The sequence below is a fragment of the Mirounga angustirostris genome, unplaced genomic scaffold (genome assembly GCF_029215605.1).
Source record: "Mirounga angustirostris isolate CCGP_5_RB_7025 unplaced genomic scaffold, mMirAng1.0.hap1 SCAF_3, whole genome shotgun sequence".
NCBI lineage: Eukaryota > Metazoa > Chordata > Mammalia > Carnivora > Phocidae > Mirounga > Mirounga angustirostris.
In genome coordinates, this window is record NW_026991711.1 from 162,867,892 (window position 1) to 162,893,669 (window position 25,778).

Here is a 25,778-nt window from a genome sequence, read left to right on the forward strand (position 1 = left end):
TTAAATACATGTCAAAATTCAAACAAAGAGTTCAAACAATAAATTATTTTTAGCAATACAAAAAATATGCCATGCCCAGACATCTAAAAGGCCCTCCAAAGAAACAACCACTCTTACGTTCCTTCTGTAGACTTCAGAAATTTCTATGGATTACATGACTATATGTTTTTATATCCTTTTCTAATATATAGATGGGAATTACTACATCCACTTACCTTACAATTTTTACTTAGCAACTGGGAACATATACATCTTCCTAATTCTTTTCATTCTGCATAGTATCCATTATATTGCAAGTTTTTAGCCAGATCCCTATTAGAGGACATGTGGGTAGTTCCCAGCTTTTGCTATTATAAATGATACTGCAGTGAATATCTTATACACGCATTTTTCTACAAACATATAAGTGTATTTGAGGAATAAATTCCTGGAAGTAGTATTGCTGACTCAAAACGCAAATACATTTATGATTTGTTATTGATAGATTACCTCCAAATTGAGGACACTCCTGACAACAGTATATAAGTGCCTGCTTTCCCATCACCAACACTTTGTATTATAAAAATATTTTTATCTTTCTTAATGTGATAGGTAGGAATGGATCTTGTTTTAATTTGCAGCTAGTAAGTAGTAGAGCCAAGATTTGAGGCCAGGTTCTTTTTTTTTTTTTTTTTTTTAAGATTTTATTTATTTATTTGACAGAGAGGGCAAGAGAGAGAACACAAGCACGGGTAGTGGGAGAGAGAGAAGCAGGCCTCCTGCGGAGCAGGGAGCCCAATGCGGGGCTCGATCCCAGGACCCTGGGACCATGACCTGAGCCGAAGGCAGACGCTTAATGACTGAGCCACCCAGGTGCCCCTGGAACTAATATTCTTTTTTTTTTTTTTTTAAGATTTTTATTTATTTATTCATGAGAGACAGAGAGAGAGAGAGGCAGAGGGAGAAGCAGGCTCCCAAGGAGCAGAGAGCCCGATGCGGGACTCGATCCCAGGACCCTGGGATCATGACCTGAGCCGAAGGCAGACGCTTAACCATCTGAGCCACCCAGGCACCCCTGGAACTAATATTCTTAACTGCTATACTATACTGCCTCAACATAGTAAGATTAATCATCTTTGCATATTTTATCAGGAATTTGCACTTCTTGTTTATGTGCCTTTTGTCCATATTTCTATTACGCATTTACTATCATTTTTTAAATGTCTTGTTACTAGCAAGCATCACAGAAATTCAGCCAAGAAACATCAAGTGATGTTAAAACCAGTGGGTGAAAAGGTGAATAGAGAATAATATATTTACAGAGATTTTAAGTATTCCCTCCACCCCAAAAACACTGATTAAAGTCTTAAAAACAACAACAAACATTAATTGAATATAAAAGGGAAAAATGGAACTTTACAGTAGAGAAACCTGGCAGGCACCAACTCAGACATGTGATCAAGGTTAACTTCACTAGTAATGAGACAGATCAGAATTATGAACCACATGATAAGATACAATGAGAAGAACACAACATCTCGAGGGATGCCTGGGTGGCTCAGTTGGTTAAGTGTCATGGCTCAGGTCATGATCCTACGGTCCTGGGATCGAGTTCCGTATCATGCTCCTTGCTCAGCGGGGAGCCTGCTTCTCCCTCTGCCTGCCATTCCCCTGCTTGTGCTCTCTCTCTCTGACAAATAAATAAATAAAATCTTTAAAAAAAATAAAAGAAAGAAAAAAGAAGAACACAGCATCTCTTCTGTGATTTTTCTGCCAAAGTTTCAAACCTTGAATCTAACCATGAAGAAACATCAGTTAAATTGAGTTTCTAAAACGTAACTGGCTGGGTCCCCTGGGTGACTCAGTTGGTTAAACATCTGACTCTTTTTTTTTGAAAAGTTAAAAATTCCCTAATTTTTTATTCCTGGTACCACTACCACAATTTACAGGGCAATATACCTGATGTCATGAAAATAAAAAGACAAAGACAAAGCTACAACAGATAAAAGACCTCAGGAATGTACATCTAATTGACACTACATTGCCTTAATCAATAGCTGCACTTTTTGCAAACTGTGGCTATGACAGTCCTGAACAAGAAGGGTTTCCTGTTTAAGCTGCAGTAACTTTTCTGACTATAGATCATCATCCTTCCTTCTGTGGCAGATTTTTACAGTTCCTCTAATGCATTTGGGATGACTGTCTCAAAGTAACCTGCAGCTTTCCTGACAACTCCTTGCTCTCCTGCTAAGAACTGAAGCCCTTTTCTTCTGAATTTTTTTTAGAACCTTCTGCTACCATATCCATCACTTCCACCACCAGATCCATAACCACCACTATAGGGACTGCCTGAGCTTCTTCCACCAAAATTGCCCCCTTTCATGGGTTGATAATTTGATTGCTGTTGTCCACTATAATTTCCAAAATCATTATAGTGCCCACCACCACCATAGTTACCACCTCCAAAATTTCCTCCTTCATTGTAACCATCATACCCTCCACCACTACCTCCACATCTGCCTCCTTGGTTTCCATATCCTGGTCCACCACCACCATAGCCTCCTCTATTACGATAACCAGGACCACCACCATAGTTGCCACCATCACCTCCAAATCCATTATATCCACCACCACCTCCTCCATAACTGCCTCTGCTGCCACCACCTCTGCCACCATAGCCTCCTCTTCCACCGAAGTTTCCACCACGGCCAAAGTTACCACCACCTCCAAAGTTTCCTCCATGACCCATGAAGTTGCCAGATCCACCTCCACGACCTCTTTGTGATCCAGTAGACTGCATTTCTTGTTTAGAAAGGGCTTTTTTCACTTTACAATTATGCCCATTAATAGTGTGGTATTTCTGAACAACAATTTTATCAACTGTATCATGATCATCAAAAGTTATAAAAGCAAATCCTCTCTTTTTTCCACTCTGCCTGTCTTCCATAACTTCTATGGAGTTATCTTGCCATACTTTTCAAAGTAGTCTCTCAAATTATATTCTTCTGTATCTTCTTTAATACCACCAACAAAAATTTTCTTCACAGCTCTAGAAACAGCTCTCTTTGGTTCCACTACACGCCCATCAACCTTGTGTGGTTGGGCACACATTGCTGCATCCATCTCTTCAACACAAGAGTAAGTCACAAAACCAAAACCCCTGGAACGTTTTGTTTGGGGGGTCTCTCATCACCACATAATCTGTAAGTGTACCCCATTTTTCAAAATGTTCTCTTAAACTATCATCTGTAGTTTCAAAGCTCAAACCACCAATAAACAGTTTTCTCAACTGCTCTGGTTCCTTTGATTATGGCCCTCCATTTTGAGACTGGACTCGCCTCTTCCAACTCGAGTTCAATATGGGACCTAAACATCTGACTCTTGATTTCAGCTCAGGTCATGATCTCAGGTTTGTGGGATCGAGCCCCACATGGGCCCACATGGGCCCACATGGGCCTTCGTGCAGGTGTTCATTTAGCATAATGCCCACAACAAACACCATCAAATTTCCTACAGGTTAAGGTTTGTTTGTTAGAGAACACAAATTATTAGGAAAGCAGTAAAAATATTGCCAAGAAAGCTAACAAGGACTTTAGCTTAAAATGGGCTTGTGAGATAAAATGCTCAGATTCAGCATTGCGTGGAATACATACTAAAAATGATTTGCCAGTTATCTGAAACGTTAAAATTAAGTGCTGTTATACATTATTTGTTAGATCTGGCAGTCCTCACCTTAATTTTTTTGAAAACGTTTAAAGGTGCAAGAACTGTGAATATCAGCAAGTAAAAAGCTTTGGAGCTTAATAAACACAATCCGAAAAACAAGTCTGAAAGGATTCTGGATGACAGTTTATGAAATCTGTTTTTTAAAAGGGAGTTCAAACCAGCTTTCCCCAAAAGGGAGACTATATTGTTTATTGCTGATATAGATTAATACTACAGAATAGACTGCTTCTGATACTACCACTGAAATTAGTCTAAAGGAAAAGAAAATGCCAGGCCTTTAAACTTCACAGTTAGAATGAAGTACCCTTTACTAGGAGTAAAAAAAAACTCACCTAGAGATTGAAGATAGCCTGGTGCCAAAATTCCAGGAAACTCAAAACTCATTTTTGAAGTGGAATTAGTGGCGTTGATAGAAATAACAGTGAACAATGACATAAACCTGTGACCTTGATGAACCATATAACTTTTTACAACTGCTCACATTTATGGCTGATTCTTTAGGAGTTAAGTTAAACCTTGCTTGCTCACTTGTTACTCATCTTTTGAGAAATATGACCCTTTACAAATCTCTGAAGTCTAAAGTATTTTATTATAGCTGTGTAAAATATTGGTAAAGAAAATTGATTTTTGTTTTACCTCATGTCACTAAAAATCAATACTTTTTTTTAAAAGATATACTGTTTGACATATACACTATTATAGGCAGTGAGGTCACTCAAGGAGACAATCGAAGACTGTTGGGACCAGGATGCAGAGGCTCGGCTTACTGCGCAGTGTGCGGAGGAACGGATGGCTGAACTTATGATGATATGGGAAAGAAACAAATCTGTGAGCCCAACAGTCAATCCCATGTCTACTGCTATGCAGAATGAGCGGTAAGACCTGGAGGGGTTTGGCATTCATCAGTCGGTATTGAAAACTGAGACTAAACAGAGGTTAGAAAAAAAATACTATTAAACCAGTCTAAAAGGGCAATGATTAATTCATACAACCTAACATTGTGATTTTTCTTTCAATATGCCTGTTTTTTTACTAGAGATTTTTGTTTGGTATAAGTGCAAGATGGCATCTGTGTTTTTTTTTTAATATCTCAAGATACAGCAAAAAAGGTTAGTCTTTATTAATGCTCCTTCTTCCCTAAAATAATGAAGCAAAACATTTTCATAGTTCCAAAAGTTTATAAGCACTTCTACATGCATTGTCTCATTTATCATTTGTTGCCATTATTCCTCTTTCTCTTGCTTTTTATTTTTTTATCTTTTTATTTTTCTTTAGGGAGAATAGAACTATGAACTTGCCTATATATCTAACCACTGTTTTACTGGAGACTAAGATTTCAGGCTTCCTATCCAATGCTCTTTGTATAGAGTATACTACTACTACTTTAACATGAAAGCAATTCATAGATTTTTCTATCCCATCATAAATATTACTTTATGAGACATTTCTTTGTTAAATTATGATTTTTCATTCTAAGTAAAAGGGCTTTTTAAAAAAATTCCTTAAAAATTGGAACTTTCAGACAATGTAATCTGTGTTTCTTTGTTCCATGTTTGGGGGAAAGTTTTCCCCAAAATTTGTCATTTTATTTAATACATGTTAAAATTTTTCAGAAAAGCACCCAGGAAAAAATTACCAGAGAAAATTGAGATAAAAATATACTTGATTATTGAATAATTTTTTTGCTGTTTTCTGTTGTTCTAATTTCTAAGAGCAGTTTGTGTTATGAACTATAGACCCAAAATTGGGTTTACACTGCTTGTGTTTGGACTGAATTAGCTTCAGCATGGGAACCCTTATTCCTTATATATCAGTAAGTCAAGGAAGGTAAAGACTAACAATTCTAAATACGAATTTTCTTACTTTATGCATACCTGAGGATAGTCTTCTGCTTCTTTCTCCACTGATCTCTGTATTTTCTGTGTGTTCTAGCATGTTATTTGTACCTCTCTCACAAGTCAGTTACTTTTACCCTAAGTACTTTTGAACTTTTCTTGAATGGTAAGAAGAATCCTTGATGCGACCCTCCATTGTGTTGACCATTTTTTGCCCCCTGAATCATTCAGCTCTATGTTTTACATGCTTTTTCTCATGTCCAGTCACTTCTAAATAGTTTCCCCTAAATTATGGTTCATCCCATAATCATTCCATTCTAGGTTTCATTGTATTGAATCTTACCCCCCAGACCTCTTTTCCAAGTATTATACAACCACTTTTTTATTCTTCACCCTCCTGTCATTCTCCTTGAGCTGCTGCTTTTCTCCTATAACACTTGTATCTATTAATGTTCCCATTGTTTAGTTAAAGCTATCCCTGGCTTTTATTTTAAATAACCTAAATATATTATCATGTGATGCTCAAGAACCATCCCTCTCAAGGTGTGATAATGACAGTGAAGAACTCTTAATAGTTGGAGAGTAGTTCTGAATTGTTGTTCCTTTATCTGAATGTCACACTCTGCCGTTAGTCTGTAGAACTTTCTTTGATATGGCTCAATTTACCCCCAGAAAGGTACATTCCATTTCTAAACTGCCTCTTAATGGAAGCATGGAAGCACTTTGGAACAACCTAAAAGCTTATATTCTTTTTACCATTTGGCCATTGTAACTTAATTGGTAAAGTATGTATTGAGTTGCCACTATGTATCTAGGATTGTAGGAGTGCAAAAGAAACATATACCATGGCTCCTCCTCTCATGCACCTTTATAACTGGTTGTGCAACTATACCTACAGTTGATAAAAATATTTGGTAATGTTACAAAACTATAGAGGAGATTTTTTTATTAACTCTTATAAACCAAAATAATGAACATCTATGAAAATCACATCTAGATCCACATAAGTTTTTCAGTAGTCTTGATTCATATAAAACTAGCATTTAGAGGCACCTGGGTGGCTCATTCGGTTAAGTGTCTGTCTTCAGCTCAGGTCATGATCTCTCAGCCCCCCACTGGGCTCTGTGCTCAATGGAGAGTCTGCTTCTCTCTCTCCCTCTGCCCCTCTCCCCAGCTCTTGCTCTTTCTCGTGCGCTGTCTCTCTCAAATGATAATCTTTTTTAAAAAACTAGCATTTAGCAAGTTATTAATTGACACTTGATTATGTGATCACAATTTTTACATAACCTCTAGTACAATGTGGTTAGGAATAAAATAAAAAACAGTTCATACTTTAAAATCAGAGGTATTAAACTTGGAGGGTCAGTTTGTCATAAATGTACATTCTCAATGTGGCTTTTTTTTCTTTCTTTAAGCAACCTTTCACACAATAGGCGTGTGCCAAAGATTGGCCCTTATCCAGATTATTCTTCTTCCTCATACATTGAAGACTCTATCCATCATACTGACAGCATTGTGAAGAATATTTCCTCTGAGCATTCGATGTCTAGCACACCTTTGACTATAGGGGAAAAGAACCGAAACTCAATTAACTATGAACGGCAGCAAGCACAAGCTCGAATTCCCAGCCCTGAAACAAGCGTCACCAGCCTGTCCACCAACACAACAACCACAAACACCACTGGCCTCACTCCAAGCACTGGCATGACCACTATATCTGAGATGCCATACTCAGATGAAACAAATCTGCATGCCACAAATGTTTCACAGCCAATTGGGCCAACCCCTGTCTGCTTACAACTTACAGAAGAAGACTTGGAGACCAACAAGCTGGACCCAAAAGAAGTTGATAAGAACCTCAAGGAAAGTTCTGATGAGAATCTCATGGAGCATTCTCTTAAACAGTTCAGTGGACCAGACCCACTGAGCAGCACCAGTTCTAGCTTGCTTTACCCACTCATAAAACTTGCAGTGGAAGTGACTGGACAGCAGGACTTCACACAAGCTGCAAATGGCCAAGCATGTTTAATTCCTGATGTTCCACCCGCTCAGATCTATCCTCTCCCCAAGCAACAAAACCTTCCTAAGAGACCTACTAGTTTGCCTTTAAACACCAAAAATTCAACAAAGGAGCCCCGGCTGAAATTTGGCAGCAAGCACAAATCAAACTTGAAACAAGTAGAAACTGGAGTTGCCAAGATGAATACAATCAATGCTGCAGAACCTCATGTGGTGACGGTCACCATGAATGGTGTGGCAGGTAGAAACCACAGTGTTAACTCCCATACTGCCACTACCCAGTATGTTAATGGGGCAGTACCATCTGGCCAGACAGCCAACACAGTGGCACACAGGGGCCAAGAAATGCTGCAGAATCAATTCATTGGTGAGGATACCCGACTGAATATTAATTCCAGTCCTGATGAGCATGAACCTTTACTGAGACGAGAGCAACAGGCTGGCCATGATGAAGGTGTTCTGGATCGTCTTGTGGACAGGAGGGAACGGCCACTGGAAGGTGGCCGAACTAATTCCAATAACAACAACAGTAATCCGTGTTCAGAGCAAGATGTTCTTACACAGGGTGTTCCAAGCACAGTAGCAGATCCTGGACCATCAAAACCCAGAAAAGCACAGAGGCCTAATTCTCTGGATCTTTCAGCCACAAATATCCTTGATGGCAGCGGTTTGCAGTGTAAGTGGAGGGATCATTTAATCTCTCCTGCTTGTCTTTTGGGACTGTTTAATTACTTAGATAAAATTAAATTGTGTTTTCAACTAACAATTAGTTATTTTTACCACTTTTGGAAATAAAATAAGCCACTTGGTTGGACCTCAAAAGTAATCAGACTGTTGTAAAGAAAAAAAGTAATTTGTTGTTCTTGATAATTAAATAGTCAGTGTCACAACAGTCAGAACTTAATACCAACTTTAATACATGCCTTACATAGCCCCTGGTTCATAATGCAATTCACGTACTTGCTGTGAATGGTTGAAATTAAGTAAATACGAGTTTAAAAGTTCCAGGTAAAATGATGTCAGTAGAACTTTTGAAATAGTTGTTGAGTATATTAATATCTATTATATATACATCTAGATTTTATCAAACTAACCTTAAATCTTTAAAGTCCAGAGAAAATTCAGAAGAAGTCATTATAAAAAAACTGAAGTTCTTGTTTTGTTTTTTATTTTTTTTGTGTGTCATCTTTTCCAAGAGTTATGTGTTGAGCCTCTTCCATGCCTATAGCATTGTGCCATGGGTCCCCTAGACAAATAACTTGATACTTGGTTTCTAGCTCCAAAGGGATTGTAACATGAGACAGGAGAGCCCATCAAAATCTTTAACAGTCATCATTATACAAAATGATTTCTCTTTTAGACTGACAGCACTTTATGAAAAAAAAGTAGTCATGTTTTATGGTTGTTGTCAAGGACTACAAAATGGCCTGAAGGGATTCAGCTCTCAAAAATTAATCAGTAGAGGGGCACTTGGCTGGCTCAGTCAGTGGAGTATGCAACTTGATCTTGGCGTCTTGAGTTCGAGCCCCATGTTAGGCCTAGAGCTTACTTTAAAAAAAAATCAGTAGAATCTATCCCCTTGTTTGAGTGGCTTGTATTATAGACCAGTTAATACACCCTATAGCAGGGCTCCATAGCAATAAAATGTCTAGTCAGGTGTGGGAAGGGGAAATTACTAGAAAATTTATACTGTAGTATTTATGTCATGCTTCTGAAAATATTATATGCCACATGCCTTTAAAATTAGATCTGCTTTGAAAATTAAGTAGAATGATTAAATGCATTTTGCCAAGTTAGGATCACTACCAACAACCACAGGATTTGAGAATACAGCTGAGAACTTTTAATTTTCTCCTCTGTTTTTGCTCGCCCAAAAGAATAAGCCAACCAGTTACGGAAACAATTGTGCCTAAAGAGTCTTAAAATAAGTTGGTTAAGTTTTGCCTAGAAAATAATTGCCTGGCATTATGAATTTCAAGTAATGTCTATTAATACCTCCAGATATTAGTTTGATCTGTTCTTGAGTTACAGACCTAATTTCTTACTATTTAATAGTTTCTTTATATATAGTTTATTTCTGTCCTTTTATTTCCAGTAGGTGAATCAACACAAGATGGCAAATCAGGATCTGGTGAAAAGATTAAGAAACGTGTGAAAACTCCCTATTCTCTTAAGCGGTGGCGCCCCTCCACCTGGGTCATCTCCACTGAACCACTGGACTGTGAGGTCAACAACAATGGCAGTGACAGGGCAGTTCATTCCAAATCCAGCACCGCAGTTTACCTTGCAGAAGGAGGCACTGCCACAACCATGGTCTCTAAAGATATAGGAATGAACTGTCTGTGAAATATTTTCAAGCCTATGGAGTGAAATTATTTTTTGCATCATTTAAACGTGCAGAAGACATTTAAAAAAAACTGCTTTATCTTCCTGTCAGTACCCTCTCCCACCCCTGCAACAGGACTTGCTTTAAATAGATTTCAGCTATGCAGAAAAATTTAGCTTATGCTTCCATTATTTTTTAATTTTGTTTTTTTTTTTAAGTTTTGCACTTTTGTTTAGTCTCATTAAAGTTATATTTGTCTGTTATGACCACAGAATTATATGTGTGTGTATCAAAAGTGGTCTCAAAATATTTTTTTAAGAAAAAAAGCAAAAACAATGTATTGCTGATAATCAGTTTGGACCAGTTTCTAAAGGTCATTAAAACAGAAGCAAGACAGGTTTGACTGCAGTGGTGTCTGGTATCCATGTTTTATTTCTGGGCACAAGCTAGTTTATATGTTGAACTGTTCCTGAACATATTATCTGTTGGACATTCTTTTCTCTTGTGTTTTGTTTGAACGTGCAATAGTCTATAGTCCACAAATAAGCTTTCTTGTAAGCTCTCTTCCTAACAGACCACACATTCTTCCATAATAAGTACATTTTTCTGTCCCAACCCCCATACTTTTGGCAGGTCAGTTCTATGGCAGTGATTTTTGCACAAGAGAAAGCAGCTACCTGATTTCTTGCTTTCTCTCTCCTTATGGAGAATGCAGAAACATTGTCTCAAAGGGCTCTAAAGAAGGAACTACCAAAACCTAATTTGAAATGCCATTTCTTTTAACCTTCCAAGTCCTAAATGTTTCTTTCCAGGCATTTTAATAAACGTATTTGGTTCTGGTTTTTGGACGTTCATAAGAGAGCATAGAACAAAGTAGATGAAGTCAAATATTAGCCTTTCTTCATTTTATTTTATTTTTATATGTATGTTCATGTTCCATATTCATTTATTTAAGAAGCACATTTTTATCAGAAAACTTAGAGAGCTATACTTATATGGAATTTTTAAGTAGGTAGATGGTTAAGACTATATAGTGTTATAGCCTTCATTCTCTGAATAGGCCATCTTTGACTCAAATAAAATTACATTTCCTATTTAAAATAACTTCAAAAGTAATTCATAGTTTTGAACAAGTAGTAACTTTTTATTCTCTTCCCAAGCAACGCCTGGTGACTTTATCTGAAAATGAGTCCTCTTCCCATGACCTAAAACACTGTGTGGAAAAATCAATTCATTTGGCATGCCAAATCCCTGTGGAAGGAAAGATTGCTGCCAAACCTATCATTTTTGAGCAGACTGAGGCTTACCTCTCTTTTTTCAAAACTGTTTCTTCACTAATCCTATTTTCATAATTTCTCTTTTTACCAGCTTTTCATATGATCTTTGATATGTGAGTAGCGTTTATTATTTACATTATATTAGAATATACCTTTTAGTGATAACATGTTATGTATCCTTCAAGTCATATTGTTTTTTTAAAAAAGCTTCCTTTGCTTCTCCTTACTGATAGTTATCTCTAAACAGCAACCTCAGCATGTTTTTTTAAATAAAGCACTTTATGTCAAATAAGGGACTTTTTTTATAAGCACAAATTATTTTCTATTAATTTGCAAACAGTGATGATCTCACTTAATTTTTCCAGATTCTCAGAGTACTTAGTAGATGTTATTTAACTAAGTTCTAAGATTTCTCTGGAAGATAAAAAGCTAAGAGAAAAACACAAATGCCCATATTCTTACTTTTAGGTTTTTATCTCCTGAACAATATTTTCTCACTCATATTCCTCTATCTTCATCATTTAGCTAAAGATAACATAAATGTCCCAATTTGCTGTCCAAAATATTTATAATTTACTATATAAACCTTTTTTTTCGTCATCTGCTATAATCCTGTAAGTTAGATGTTACAACACTTCACTTTTATTCTGATGGATGGCTGAACACAGTTTTGAATTTTTAGAATTAAGATTATTTTTCTAGGGCGCCTGGGTGGCTCAGTCGTTAAGCGTCTGCCTTCCGCTCGGGTCATGGTCCCGGGGTCCTGGGATCGAGTCCCGCATCGGGCTCCCTGCTCCGCGAGGGGCCTGCTTCTCCCTCTCCCACTCCCCCTGCTTCTGTTCCTGCTCTCACTATCTCTCTCTCTGTCAAATAAATAAATAAAATCTTTAAAAAAAAAAAAATTTTTTTTTTTTTAATTATTTTTCTAGTGCCCAGGATTTCCACCTTTTTTTGTTTTATTGGCCCTTCTCTTGATTCAGATCCTTAACATTTTTCAGTCTTCTGGCATAATTATTCTATCTATATAACAAATTATTTATATCTTTCCCACCAAATTTTCACTTAGTTCTCTTGCCTTTAAATGTCTTTGAACTGCATTTCATTATTTTCAAACATGTGTAGGATATCTTTGAATCAAAATAAATTATATTCCTTCTCGAATTGAGGATAAATGACCATTTGAGATCTAACTGATCTTTTCCTGACAGAAGAAGTTATCTTACATTCTACTTTACTTTGTGTTTAGGCTAGTTGGTTGTAATTTTTCCAGCATCTTTTTTTTTTTATGTTTAATAAAATGCTTTCAAGAATTAATAGACCAAAATAAAAGAGAATCCTTTTAAGTTTCCCATTTCATGCAAACATGTTTAAAACAAATAATTTTCTTTCCCTAGTTTTTTTTAGTAGACCCTTAAAAAATAGGAAGAGTAAAAAGTGTAGATCATTTTAATAAATTTTAAATTAAATTGGACATCAGACTGATTTTGAATCTGTTTGTAATATACAAGCAAGCAAAATTACTTAAAATACTTGCTAACTTTATTCATCTAATAATTTTTTAAAGCTAATATTTAACTGCTATCACAATATTTTGCATGTAGTAGAAAAACATTTGGATCCTTCGAATAAAGGCCATTTAATGAAAAAAAAATTAAAATTCACTTTGCTAGTTTTACAACCTTAAAAGCATCATAATAGGTAATCAAATTCTAGTATTAATTCCCTGAGCTATCCTAATTGTATGTCAGAACTGAGTCATTGAAAGAACTTGGTTTGAATTGGGTTTAGACAAAAATGACTTAATTATAATTCCTAACAGTGTTCCCCTTTTTAAATTCCTAATTTGGGGAAAAGAAACCAATATCAGTGTAAAATGTTATGAAAAGGCACAGGAATTAAATAATACTAATTGACAATTTGTTATATACTGAATGCTGGGATATACATACACAATCTCTTTTAATCCTCATAGGAACTATTTAAGGATCTTAGTTAATATTCCCACTTTACAGATTGAGGAAATTGAAGCAAAGAGACACTAAGCCATTTTCCCAAGTTCCACATCCTAGTAATAGAGAAAGCTGTATTTTAACCTGGGTTTGCTTCTCCACATCTCTTTCTTTTTTTAAAAAAAAGATTTTATCTATCTATTCATGAGAGACAGAGAGAGAGAGAGAGAGGCAGAGGGAGAAGCAGGCTCCCAAGGAGCAGGGATCCCCATGTGGGACTCGATCCCAGGACCCCGGGATCATGACCTGAGCCAAAGGCAGATGCTTAACCATCTGAGCCACCCAGGCGCCCTCCACATCTCTTTCATCCACAGCACACTGCCTATGCACTGTATGACAGGATGTGTAATATACTGACATTTTGCAAGAAATTCAGTCATTACACTCCAGCACAACTGTGGCTTGTATATAAGCCAAAGCAGATACCTTAATGACATGTAGACATGTCTATGCTGGCTGTTGCTTGGAGAAATAATTACTAATTCAAGATAAAATTCAATCCCACATCTGCCATCATGAATCCTAAAATTATTTCACTTCTCTTCACTCCTAATATTCTTGCATTGTAGAACTAAAGAAAAAGTAAATTTTAAGGGAAAAGTGAAGGTGGCTTTTGGGAACAAAGACTTTTCCCCTAAATTGATTCCATACTTGACTTGAAGAATTAATTTAACATGGATTTTAAGTCTCATCAATCCTTTGACTCCATCTTGAAAATTTCTGCTTATATTGATTTAAAGAAAATTTTACTAATCCAGAAAACTAATTGAGGAGGACATAGGAAGGATACAAAGATAGTATCTTTTTTTATAAGGCAGTTTCAATAGCTCCTTACATGTACCCACTTATTGCAGAAAATGTACATTGGTTCTGAATGTGAAAATAACTAAAGGAAGGTAGGAACATGCAAGTAAGTATGTGTTTCAGTGGGAATTGTCACAAAATTTGGCAAGTGTTTTTATTTAAAATTTTCAAGTTTGGCGTCTAAAGCCAAATGGAATACCTGGGAGGCTGCAGCTATTTACTGAACTTTCCATCCTCAAAGTCATTTAAAATGGAAGAATACTTCAATAAGTTTTTTGTTTTTTTTAATATTTATGGAAATGAACATTTCATTGGAGGTAGTTAGCTTCTAGAACTTGAGATTACATTGTATTCCTATACAACCTTTTATTAATTTATGTTGAACTTACTACCAGTTATGTGCAGGTTATTGCATAACTATTCACAGATTGCTTTATATATTACTTTATCTTCCAAGCTAACTGATTAGAAATTGTACACACGTTAGTTGATTATCTAGACCTGTTATTCCAGAAATTGTGTAACACTCCCACATACACCCCAGAAGTTTTTTTCACACTGAGATGTTTGTAAATATACCTTTTGCTGTCAGTTCGCTCTTCAGTGGATAAAATTGCATTTTAACTTACAGATTCTGAACTATGCAAATGTTAGCCAAAACTACCTTGCATGATCCACTCTTAAATATACTCCTCGATTTAGTAAATCTGGCAAATCACTGTTTGAGCTGGTTACACAAATGTTATTATCAAAAGAAGGCTTTTCTATAGCTTCTCAGATTAAACTAACATAGAAGAAAAGAGGAAATCTCAGGGTGCTCTCGTGCACCTACCCATTACTTTCCTTCAACCGCCTTTTAGTTTGTGTCTGACTTATTCTATCCCTTGGTTATCTGACTTGTAATCTTCTGTGTCAGGAAAATTTTCTTGTCTATTCTGCTTCCCTCCTGTTTCATTTTATGTGCATTTGTCTCCTCCAGCAGTAAAAAGGGAGAGCAGTTGGCTATCTTCTCCAGTATTGTTATTTTTCATTATGCTTCCGGCTTCTCAATTAACATCTAAGTCTCGATTCTTCAGACAAAATTGCTGTGGTTCCCTTAGCATTTCCTTCTCAGCCCTATTTTAATAACTATTTATACTTAAGAACACCTGAAATTATATTTTACATTATATTCAAATTCATTACTCTAGTTAAGTAATAGTTCAGTAGGATAGAATTGAGAATGAAGATGCTACCATTTGACAATGGATCCAACCATCAGATTGTCAGAAAATCAGCACTTAATTAAGTTTTGTATTATCTAACATTTCCTATTAAATTGTGGAGTTTTACAATTTTATATTCTCATTAGTTATAACTAAAAAGCCATGCACACAGAATTGTATATAATTTTGCCATTAAAAATTTTTTAACCTATATTGCAGCAAGCTTAGCATTACAATTGAGCCACAACATTTTACATATTTCTTTGTATCAAATATTAAACACAAAATGCAAGATTAACTTTCAAAAACAAACCTTACAATAATCAGGTATTATCTATGAACATTTTTGCAGACCACTTTTGAAATACTTATTATTTGCAACATAGGCTGGACTATAACAACTTTCATTTAACTTTTAAGTGGCTGGTTAAAGTTGAGTGTTTGTGCATATAAAGAAAATTTAGAATTTTATCTCATGGCTGATACATTTGAAAGTAAATAATTCAGAAGATTTAATGCTGTGTATTAGAATTATGCCCCAAATAAATCTATCTTGAAAATTCCAATTCCGTTATTATGTGATGTTCATAGTGTTACTATTAATTGTGGTGACATTCATTTTTTTAAACTTAATTTGCAACCCAGATTCTAAAATTTGGGTAAGAGAGAAGAAATCTTTAGAAATAAATCACATCACTAGGGCATCCAGTTTATGATTGAATTTTTTTAAAAATTACTCTATTTTAAACTATAACTTTTAAAAAATGTTTCAAAAGGCAACATGTAGGTTTTTTCCATTTTATTTGTACTTTTAGATTTCAGAAACATCTTCATGTTTTAGACTCACTCTATAGACATAATATTACTTAAAAACTCAGGGCCCTCTTCATCCCTTTGCACATGAGAAACTTTAATTGGTAGCAAACGAGCAATTAGTCCAGTTGAATATTTAAAGTGTTTGTTGCACATACAGTTCATTTAATGTTTCATCTTATGATTTGACTTAATTTACATAGACATAACATCAGATTTCATTAATCATAAAAACTTGCCCAGTTCTATAATTACTGAATAGAGGGAAATGACTCAACTAATTGGCTACATGTTGCAGCCTATTTAGGCCTTAGAGTTGAAGCACCGTCTTAAAACCATTTCTCTTCTTTGGGTAAATGGTTATACACGATGGGACAAATCATTTCATTTTGCTTTGTTTTTGAATGGGAGAACTTAGTAAAGTTGTTCCTCTGAGATAAAATTTTCTTGAGGTAATTTAACATTAAAAAAACTCTTCTAAAAGTGAAATAATGAGTCTATAGCTTTAGTAATAGTTTGGATGGTTTTGAGAAGGTAACTTATGGTAAGTTATTTATCACCTTGTCAGATCCAAATAGAATTTTTCCTTCAATCAGACAAGTCCAAGCTCCAAATTGATAGGCTGTATACTTAAAATCCTAGCAGTGAAGTTATTTGTAACCCGTCTCTTGTCTCAGGCTCTCCACCTTATTACCAAACCTCTTAAGTATGATAAGGAAACATATTTTTAAAGGAGCTTAATAGTAAGAAAACTAAATTACTAAAAGATGCAATTCAAAGATAGGTTCTGGTTAAAATTGAATTGCTTGGCTTCTGTGGCTTTTCTTTTTCTCGTCACATTTATTTATTTAAAGTTTTTGTATGCCTTGTCATGTTTCCATGGAAATTATATTGTGTAAGTGTTTGTATAAGCTGGAATCATCCTTAATTTTCTGTTGATAATTTTTCAAATGAAGATAAGTGGATAATTGTAAAGTACACTAACTCTTAGGGTATTGTAGTAGCTGAAACATGGAGATGTGTAGCTGCCATGCTTTTTCTGAATGGACAGGAGAAACATAAGCTACAGAGTATTCATTTCTGAGGATGCTTTTGTGGAATAAGGCAGGCTGAAAAATATTGGCAATTCCTCAGAACCCTCTTTCTTGTTAACGGGTATCTTTTGTTGGTGTGTTTTGCTCTTACATTACAGATAGAATATCATATGAATTTATGAATAATTACTTTCAATTATTTTGCTTTTGTAAAAGCCGTCTGAGACCTTGCTATGCTGTGTAAGTTGTGTTTGATGGATCAGTGTGAGTATGAAATAAAGCAAATCACTTTTCTTTTGTATTATCTATGGATGCCACTATGAAAGCTGACATTAAGCCACTAAAGAGTTTTTTATGAATAATTGTAAGTAAATGCTTTGATATATATAAACCTAAATAAAAAGATTGTATTGCTACAGAGACATTGGAGAAGATTTTAAGACAGTTCTTTAGGTTTAAAAAAGGCTTGCTGTAAAATGGTGCATTATTTCATTTATTAAAGATCATATTAATAACAACAGTAATTGTATCTTTTGATTTTATTAGGTCACCAGAAATTATGACTGTTAGTGTGATATTTTAGGTATTTTGCACCAGAAGAGTAAATGTTTTAATATACTCATTACTTAGTATGATACATTTTTTAAAAATCAACTAACATTAGAATAATAGTTGCACACTTTCTGTATACCAGGCACTCTGGTAGTTATTCTACATATGTTGATAATTCTCATAGCAATTTCATTTTTTTTGAAATTGAATCACTATTACTGTACTGAGAGATCCAAAAAGTATGGTATTATTCCTGCCCTTCCCTCCCTCCCACCGCCCGGAACTTAAATCACCTTGTGGAGAAGAAAAGGCCTATAGAAGAAATAGTTACATCCAAACAAGATGATATGTAAGTGCCCAAATTAGTGGTAAACTATATGCTCAATATGTGTTTAAAGAGCCAAAGAAGACTTTAATGAGGAAATGATTATTGAGCAGGGTCTTGAAAGAACAGGTGGGATTTCAACAGGAAAAGTGAAGGCAGAGTATTTGAAGTGACCAGAGATAAGGGAGAATAGGGCCTGGAAATAAAGCAGAAGTAGATCCAAATATTTTTTGAAAACCAAACCCAGGTGTCTTGACTTGCTATCATAGACAATGAGGAAACCAAATTTTCTTAACAAGGAAAGACCTTGACAGAATAATTTAGAGAAATTTGGTCTGCAGGATAGATTAGAAAGGAAAGTGATTAGAGTGAGGGCATGAGAGAAACTGCAAATAAAATGCAGTTTTCATTGTGATCGGTAAGTTCCTTTTTCAGAGGGGCATCAAAAAATTTTTTGAATGCCTAATGTGTAACAAGTACCATAGTAGATAAAAGACACAGCCCCACCCTCAAGTTGCTCATAGTTGATTTGGAGAAAATTATAGTACACGTTATAAGTATTATGATAGAGTGAAAGTCCAGTGTATTAGGAAGTGCACAGCAAAGATATCTAATCCACTCTTACTGAATCAGTTTCTCCTTTTCAAAGAACTTTCCTCACTGTCTTAAAATATGAGTAAGAATTAGTTAAGAGATGAGCAATGGCCCTTTAAGCAGAAGTTATAGCACCCATGAAGCCCTATAGAGGGGCTGAGAGGGTTGAACTTTTTCAAGGGGATGGGAGGATATTAGATTGGAATAGAGTTTGGGATATTAAGTGAAAGTATGAAGAGAAATGGCCCAGAAGAACCCAGATGACCCAGGTGGGACTGTATCACAGAAGGGCTAGCATGCTATGCTAAGAGTTTGGACTTATCCTGGAAGTCAGTGGAAGGATTTAAGCAGAGGAGTTTCAATTTAGGTAACTCAGCTGGTAATATAACTGAGAGGAAGGAAACTGAATATAGAAACTAGTGTGGCACTGGCAAGAGATAATGAGTGCCTGAACCAAGGTTGAATCATTGATGAAGAGGAAGAAGAAGCAGATTGAGTCAGGGTTAAAGAGAACCAGTGGGACCCAGTGAACCACTGAGATGAGCATTGTAGAGGTGAAGATTGTAACTTCGAGGTTCTAATATGGCAAAGGAATGAGAGAAATTAAAAAAGAGAATATGCAGCTCACTGCTTTTATAGATTTTAAAAATAGAACAATTTTGACATCATGTGTTCAAATATTTGGTTCCAAAAAAATATGCAGACACCTTTCACCTATTACCTGTAGAAATGCTTTGAGAACAGAGCCTTCCCTAGGTAAGTCACACACAAGTTCAATTTTATCTTTTTGAGTGAATGTCTCTTTTATTTTTTGAATTGCGTCTAATACCAACTTGTTGCACATAGTAATATTCTAGGGCATTGGGGGTGGCCCTTGCTATAAAATGAGTATCAAGAGCAGCCTTAAAAGGAGCAATAGCAACAAAAAGATAGCCTAAGATGGCAGATGGTGGAAAGATAATGAGGAAGTTGTGTTGATGGTAGATGTGTGATCTTCCAAGAAGAGCTGTCCTCTTGCCCAGTGTTCCTTTCTCCCATCAAGTCAAGTCTTCAACCTACTTAACCTACTTAACTTCTCAACCCTAGAGCTCTTCCTTCCCTCTCTCCACAATTAAAAAGGAAGGTAGAAAAACCCAGAAACTATTAACTATTCAAGGACACAAGCATCCTAAATGTGTGTTTGGTTTGTTTTTAATTGGATAAATGAAACAGATAAAAGAGGAAGTTTTCTTTTGCTTAACAACCTTTCCATAGATTGAACCAATCAAGAATTTATGTAAGACATCATGGAAGATATGCTTAAATTCCTAAGGAAAATATATTCAAGAAAACAAATTATTCTCTTTAGATGGCATGTAGAACTTCAAAACTACTTGGATTTTCTTTTCTTTTTTTTTTTTTCCCCAGATTTTATTTATTTATTTGAGAGAGAGGGAGAGAGAGCATGAGTGGGGGGTGGGGCAGAGGTAGAAGCAGGGAGCCCTGACACAGGGCTTGTTCCATCCAGGATCATGACCTGGCGAAAAGTAGATGCTTAACCGACTGAGCCACCAGGTGCCCCTACTTGGGTCTTTTAAAGTAAAAATTTTATTTTGTTTTTATATTTTTAAGATTTTATTTATTTGAGAGAGAGAATGAGAAAGAGAGAGAGAGCACATGAGAGGGGGAAGGGTCAGAGGAAGAAGAAGACTCCTGGCTGAACAGGGAGCCTGATGCTGGACTCAATCCTGGGACTCCAGGATCATGACCTGAGCTAAAGGCAATCGCTTAACCAACTGAGCCACCCAGGCACCCTAGAAGGGAGGGGGGTGGGAAGATGGGTTAGCCTGGTGATGGGTATTAAAGAGGGCATGGAGCACTGGGTGTTATGCACAATGAATCATGGAACACTACATCAAAAACTAATGATGTAATGTATGGTGATTAACATAACAATAAAAATAAATAAGTTTATTAAACTTGTTTATCCATGACACTGGTGATGCCTTCTAGGAGTCACATATTCTCACATGCAGAAAAATAAACATTTTCAGTAAAAATTTTAAAGTAAAAACTCTTAGATGTATCTCCTTAACTCCCACTGCCCCTTTTAACCGAGTTTCCAAAACCCCACTGTGAGCTGTTGCAATAGGCATTTAGTCTTTGGGTTTTTTTGTATCTCCCTATTCCAAGCCATTTTACACTCTGTTTCCAGTCATCTTATCAATACTCTTATCAAGTTACCAATGGTTCAAGTTCCTCAACCTGAAATTCCAAGTTGTAGCAATTTACTTTTCCAGCCTTATCTTCCACCACTCTACTAAATAGTTTCTATTACCTGTTTACTTTATCTCCTTACTAGATTGTCAGCCTTTTGAATCATGAAGGGAGTCTTACCCTTTTTTTCTGTCCCTGAAGTACTGATTTTAATTGACTGATAAGCTGATACCAAAATAGTGGGGGTTTTTAAATTATTTTTATTTTTTTTTTTATTTTGCGAGAGAGAGAATGAGAGAGAGCATGAGAGGGAGGAGGGTCAGACGGAGAAGCAGACTTCCTGCTGAGCAGGGAGCCCGATGTGGGACTCGATCCCGGGACTCCAGGATCATGACCTGAGCCGAAGGCAGTCGCTTAACCAATTGAGCCACCCAGGCGCCCCAGTGGGTTTTTTTTTTTTTAAAGATTTTAGGGGCGCCTGGGTGGCTCAATTGGTTAAGCGTCTGCTTTCGGCTCAGGTCATGGTCTCAGGGTCCTGGGATCGAGCCCCACATCGGGCTCCCTGCTCAGCGGGAAGCCTGCTTCTTCCTCTCCCACTCCGCCTGCTTGTGTCCCTGCTCTCGCTATCTCTCTCTTTCTGTATCAAATAAATAAATAAAATATTTTTAAAAAATAAAATAAAAATAAAAAAAGATTGTATTTATTTATTTGAGAGAGAGAGCAGAGAGAGACAGAAAGAGCACGATTGTGGGTGGATGAAGAGCAGAGGGAGAGGGAAAAGCAGACTCCCCACTGAGCAGGGAGCCGGATGTGGGGCTCAATCCCAGGACTTTGAGATCACAACCTGAGTGGAAGGCAGATGCTTAATCTACTGAGCCACCCAAGCGCCCTGGTTTTTACATTTTTTTTTTTAAAGATTTTATTTATTTATTCATTAGAGACAGAGAGAGAGAGGCAGAGGGAGAAGCAGGCTTCCCGCTGAGCCGGGAGCCCGATGTGGGACTCGATCCCAGGACCCTGGGATCATGACCTGAGCCGAAGGCAGACGCTTAACCATCTGAGCCACCCAGGCGCCCCTACATTTTTAAGTAGATTTTAATTTAACTTATGCTAATCAGGCTTCTTAATCTGAGTTCTCTATGTGCTTGAAAGTTATTTAAGTCATTCAGTGAAGTTATTCTGTGAGATTTGTGGCATCTCTTTAGGGTTAAAACTGACCAAAGTAATAAGCACTGAGAAAATGTGTAGATGTGTGTGAGAGAGAGAGAGAATTTTAAATGAATGAATACTGATATTATCCATAAACCACTTTCAGCAGGTATGGTTTTAGAAAAAGTGAGAGTAAGTGGGTTTGGGAAAGGTCCGTTAGTTAAATGCTTTTATTTTTTTTGTTTTTTACTACAGTGTTTTTACTCTTTACTTTTTCGGTCATGTTAATAAAACAGTAAAATCACTATTCTTCAGGTACCCAGAAACAAGACGGTGTACCACTTTAACCACCAGGCGGCTCCCTTATTTCATGTTCTAAGAACTGGAGCGCTCTGTTCTTTTCCATGTCTAGATGTGTCTTCTTAAGTTTGGTTCACAATGTTTTCTTACTGAATTTGAATAATAAGCAGAACAGGCTCCATAAACACTATTTACATTAGAAGAGTCCAATGCTTTGCATTAGCAGAGAAGATTGGGGCTACTAGGCAGAAAGTCTACAGGTCACCCCTTCTCCCCAGAACAACACAAATACCAAAACCAGGACTTAATAAACAAGACCTTGTTAGGACTTCACTTTAGTCCTACAATGAAACATAATTTACAATTCCTGAGACACTAGCAGAGGTGTGTAATACAAAGTGGTTTGAACATTTTCATGCAACACTAGCATTTGCCACGATTCTATCAGTTTAGCAGAGCTCTATGAAGGCATTTTATAAGCAAAGCTAGGTTTTAGAGTTTTTTTAAAAGCCATTATTGATTTGGCTTTCTTGATATTCAATTTTTGAGAAAAAAATTTCTGATTATTTTTCCCCTTATTTCTCTTCTCTGATTATTTTCTACCTTAAAATTGCATTTTAACAATATTCAGAATTGTTGAACAGCCTTCAGGATTACCCTATATATTATCATAAGAAGGAAAAAAAGTATTAATTGCTATAAAGCTTTTGTGTTTTTAAGTTTCCATTACGAAGCCTTCAGATGTATAGGGGTGCCTGACTGGATCAGTCCGTGGAATATGTGACTCTTGACCTTGGGATCATGAGTTCAAGCCCTATGTTGGATGTAGAGCTTATATTTAAAAAAAGAAGAAGAAGAAGAAGACTTCAGATGTATAAACTGACAGGAAATTCCCCAATTATAAGATCATATTTGGAATTTTAGGTGGTAAATGCAGCTACTGATACCTCCTTTACTAAAGATGAAAATATAATAAGGAAGAAAGATATCACTACATCTATCCTAATAAACCAAAATACCCAAAATGATGAGGGAATGTTGAGCTATCATAGGTCATATCTGACTTGAATGTGACTCAGGTTGCTTATTTCAGGAATGTTGGATAATTTTTAATATTACTTTGTTTATTACCTAAATCTGAGCCGCTATTTACTCATGTTCTCAAAAGAGAAATTATTTACCCCGATCTTCCAAACATCAATCCTTTTGGATTTGAAGGCTGTTTCTACTATAACACATTAATTCAAGTCTTCCGTGTGTTTTAAGCAGGACCTCCTTCAACTTGAAAATTCTTAGCAACATGAAGAATGATATCCTCACACAGGCTGTATCGGCTATAATTGACTTTTTGTTGTTGTTGTTTATAGAGGGGAGGAGGGGCAGAAGGAGAGGGAGAGAGAATCTTAAGCAGGCTCCATGCCCAGAGCAGAGCCCAATGCAGGGCTCCATCTCATAAACCTGAGATCATGACCTGAGCTGAAATCAAGAGTCAGATGCTTAACCGACTGAGCTACCCAGGTGCCCCCTGACTTTTGACCTATGGGGAAAAAGCTTCATCCTTTCAAAGAGAGTCACACAAAAATATTTTATATTCCCCAGCCCGAAGCTGATTTGAAGAATTAAAATTTAAAAAATCAGAATTAGGTCTCCTTTAATTCATAGATTGTCTAAGGTTCTGGAAATAACTTGTCTTAAGGTAGGTAGAATCTCAGTTAATTGTGCTCTATCTAGATCTTCCTCTTAATTAGTTTTGATTTTCTGTATCATTTACATACCTACATAAGAGGAGACTACTTTAATACCTATTCTCTCGGAAAGGAATAAAATCATGATGAGCCTACAGCTGAATTCAGCCAAGTCCTCTGTGTTTTGTTTGACCTGTATAATATTTAAAATTTGATTTTATTTGAATGCCTTTTTGGCAGGACCTGGACTCTTCTAAAACCCAGCAATTCCTAATTGTCTTCTACCCATCAAGTCTTACTCATTTATGTTACCTTTCTAATCTTTGTAAACTTTTGGTCTGTGCCCCCTGTTCCAGGAATTTCCATTGCAGGCATTACTTGGATATAAGTGCCTCGAGGAAATGCTTGGCATAAAGGAATAATTCAAGATGAGGGGCAGCCCTGGCTAAAACTGAAGTAAGGCAGCATGTTTTGCTCTCTCCGCTGGTGAGCACTTTTCTTCTTCCATAGAAGTCAACTATTATTTCTTCATTATTCCTCCATCTCCCTTTGAAACCTGCACATAAACACTCATTCATGGGATAAATGACTACTTCATTTTTTTTTTTAAAGCTGTGTTTAAAAACAGAAGTGGGGGTGCCTGGAGGGCTCAGGCAATTAAGTGTCTGACTCTTGATTTCAGCTCAAGTCATGATCTCAGGGTTGTGAGATTGAACCTTGTGTTGGGCTCCACACTGGGTATGGAGCCTGCTTGGGATTCTCTCTCTCTCTCCCTCTTCCTCTGCCCCACCTCCACTCTCTCTAAATAAATAAATAAATCTTTTAAAAAAAATTTTTTTTAAAAACCTGTGTTATTCTATCTCAATATGGCTTTCTTTAAACCAAAAGCAAACTTCTTTATGTAATCATCACCATGCAAAATGGAATAATCAGCAATCACCCCATATTGAACCCTGCTTGGTTGTTTTTACAGAGGCTTCTCTTTCTTCTTTTTTCTTTTTGGGAGGCTTCTTTCTTTCTTTCTGCTTTTTTTTTTTTAAGATTTATTTATTTATTTGAGAGAGAGAGCAGGGGGAGGTGCAGAGGGAGAGGGAGAGAGAATCCTCAAGCAGACTTCCCAGTGAGCATGGATCTGATGCAGGGCTTGCTCCCACGACCCTGAGACCAGGACCTGAGCTGAAATCACGAGTCGGATGCCTAACTGACTGAGCCACCCAGGCACCCCAGAAGGCTACTCTTTATTAATGCTTTCTTTTTTAACTTGGTAGGAAAGATGATCAGCAAAAGTAGAAAAGGGAGACCACTCTTGAGAAAGGAAAAGGAGACAGAAAGAATTTCAATTCCTCCTTTTAGGATGGTAGGACCAGAGAGAAGAGGCACTCAAAGACTTATTTGCTGTAGATCAAGTCCCTTGCTTCATGGCAAACTGAACCGAAGATGTGTGGAGCTATGGGCTACTGGACTTCTCAGAAACTCGCCTCAGTGTCCTTTCCCTTCACAGTCAAGACTTATCTGTATTGTTTCTCACCTGAAATTTTTCTTTCCTTTTTTTTTAAGATTTATTTATTTATTTGAGAGAGAGAGCATGAGCGGGAAGGGCAGAGGGAGAAGGAGAGAGAATCTCAAGAAGACTCTGCACTGAGTGTGGAGCCCCACCCAGGGCTTGATCTCATGACCCTGAGATCAGGGCTGTAGCTGAAACCAAGAGTGGGACACTTAACCAACTATGCCACCAGGCGCCCCTCACCTACAATTTTTCTGGTTGTAACTCTGGGTTATTTATTCTTTTAGTTGCTCATATCGAAAGAAGCACTTGGTGATATGCTTTTAAACAGATAAATTTCAAAGTTAACATAAAGTCTCCCCTATAATTTCCCTTCTCTGTACTATAAAGTCTCCTTCACCTTCTTGTTAGCATCTTTCTCGTGTGTCTTATTTTGAAATGCTCTC

At 36.6% G+C, this 25,778-nt stretch overlaps 1 protein-coding gene and 1 pseudogene across 1 annotated transcript in view; one reads left to right on the forward strand and one right to left on the reverse strand.

Moving 5' to 3' along the window:
- BMPR2 (bone morphogenetic protein receptor type 2) overlaps positions 1–17,547 on the forward strand; it is a 192,061-nt gene extending 174,514 nt beyond the window's left edge. The window contains exons 11-13 of the mRNA XM_045868190.3: positions 4,408–4,580; positions 6,956–8,235; positions 9,655–17,547. Of these exons, the coding sequence (XP_045724146.1) occupies positions 4,408–4,580; positions 6,956–8,235; positions 9,655–9,905 (1,704 nt within the window). The 3' untranslated portion in view covers positions 9,906–17,547. The remainder of the gene's footprint in view (positions 1–4,407; positions 4,581–6,955; positions 8,236–9,654) is intronic.
- LOC123838384 (heterogeneous nuclear ribonucleoprotein A3-like) lies at positions 1,897–4,346 on the reverse strand (annotated as a pseudogene).
- Positions 17,548–25,778: the final 8,231 nt, after the last annotated feature.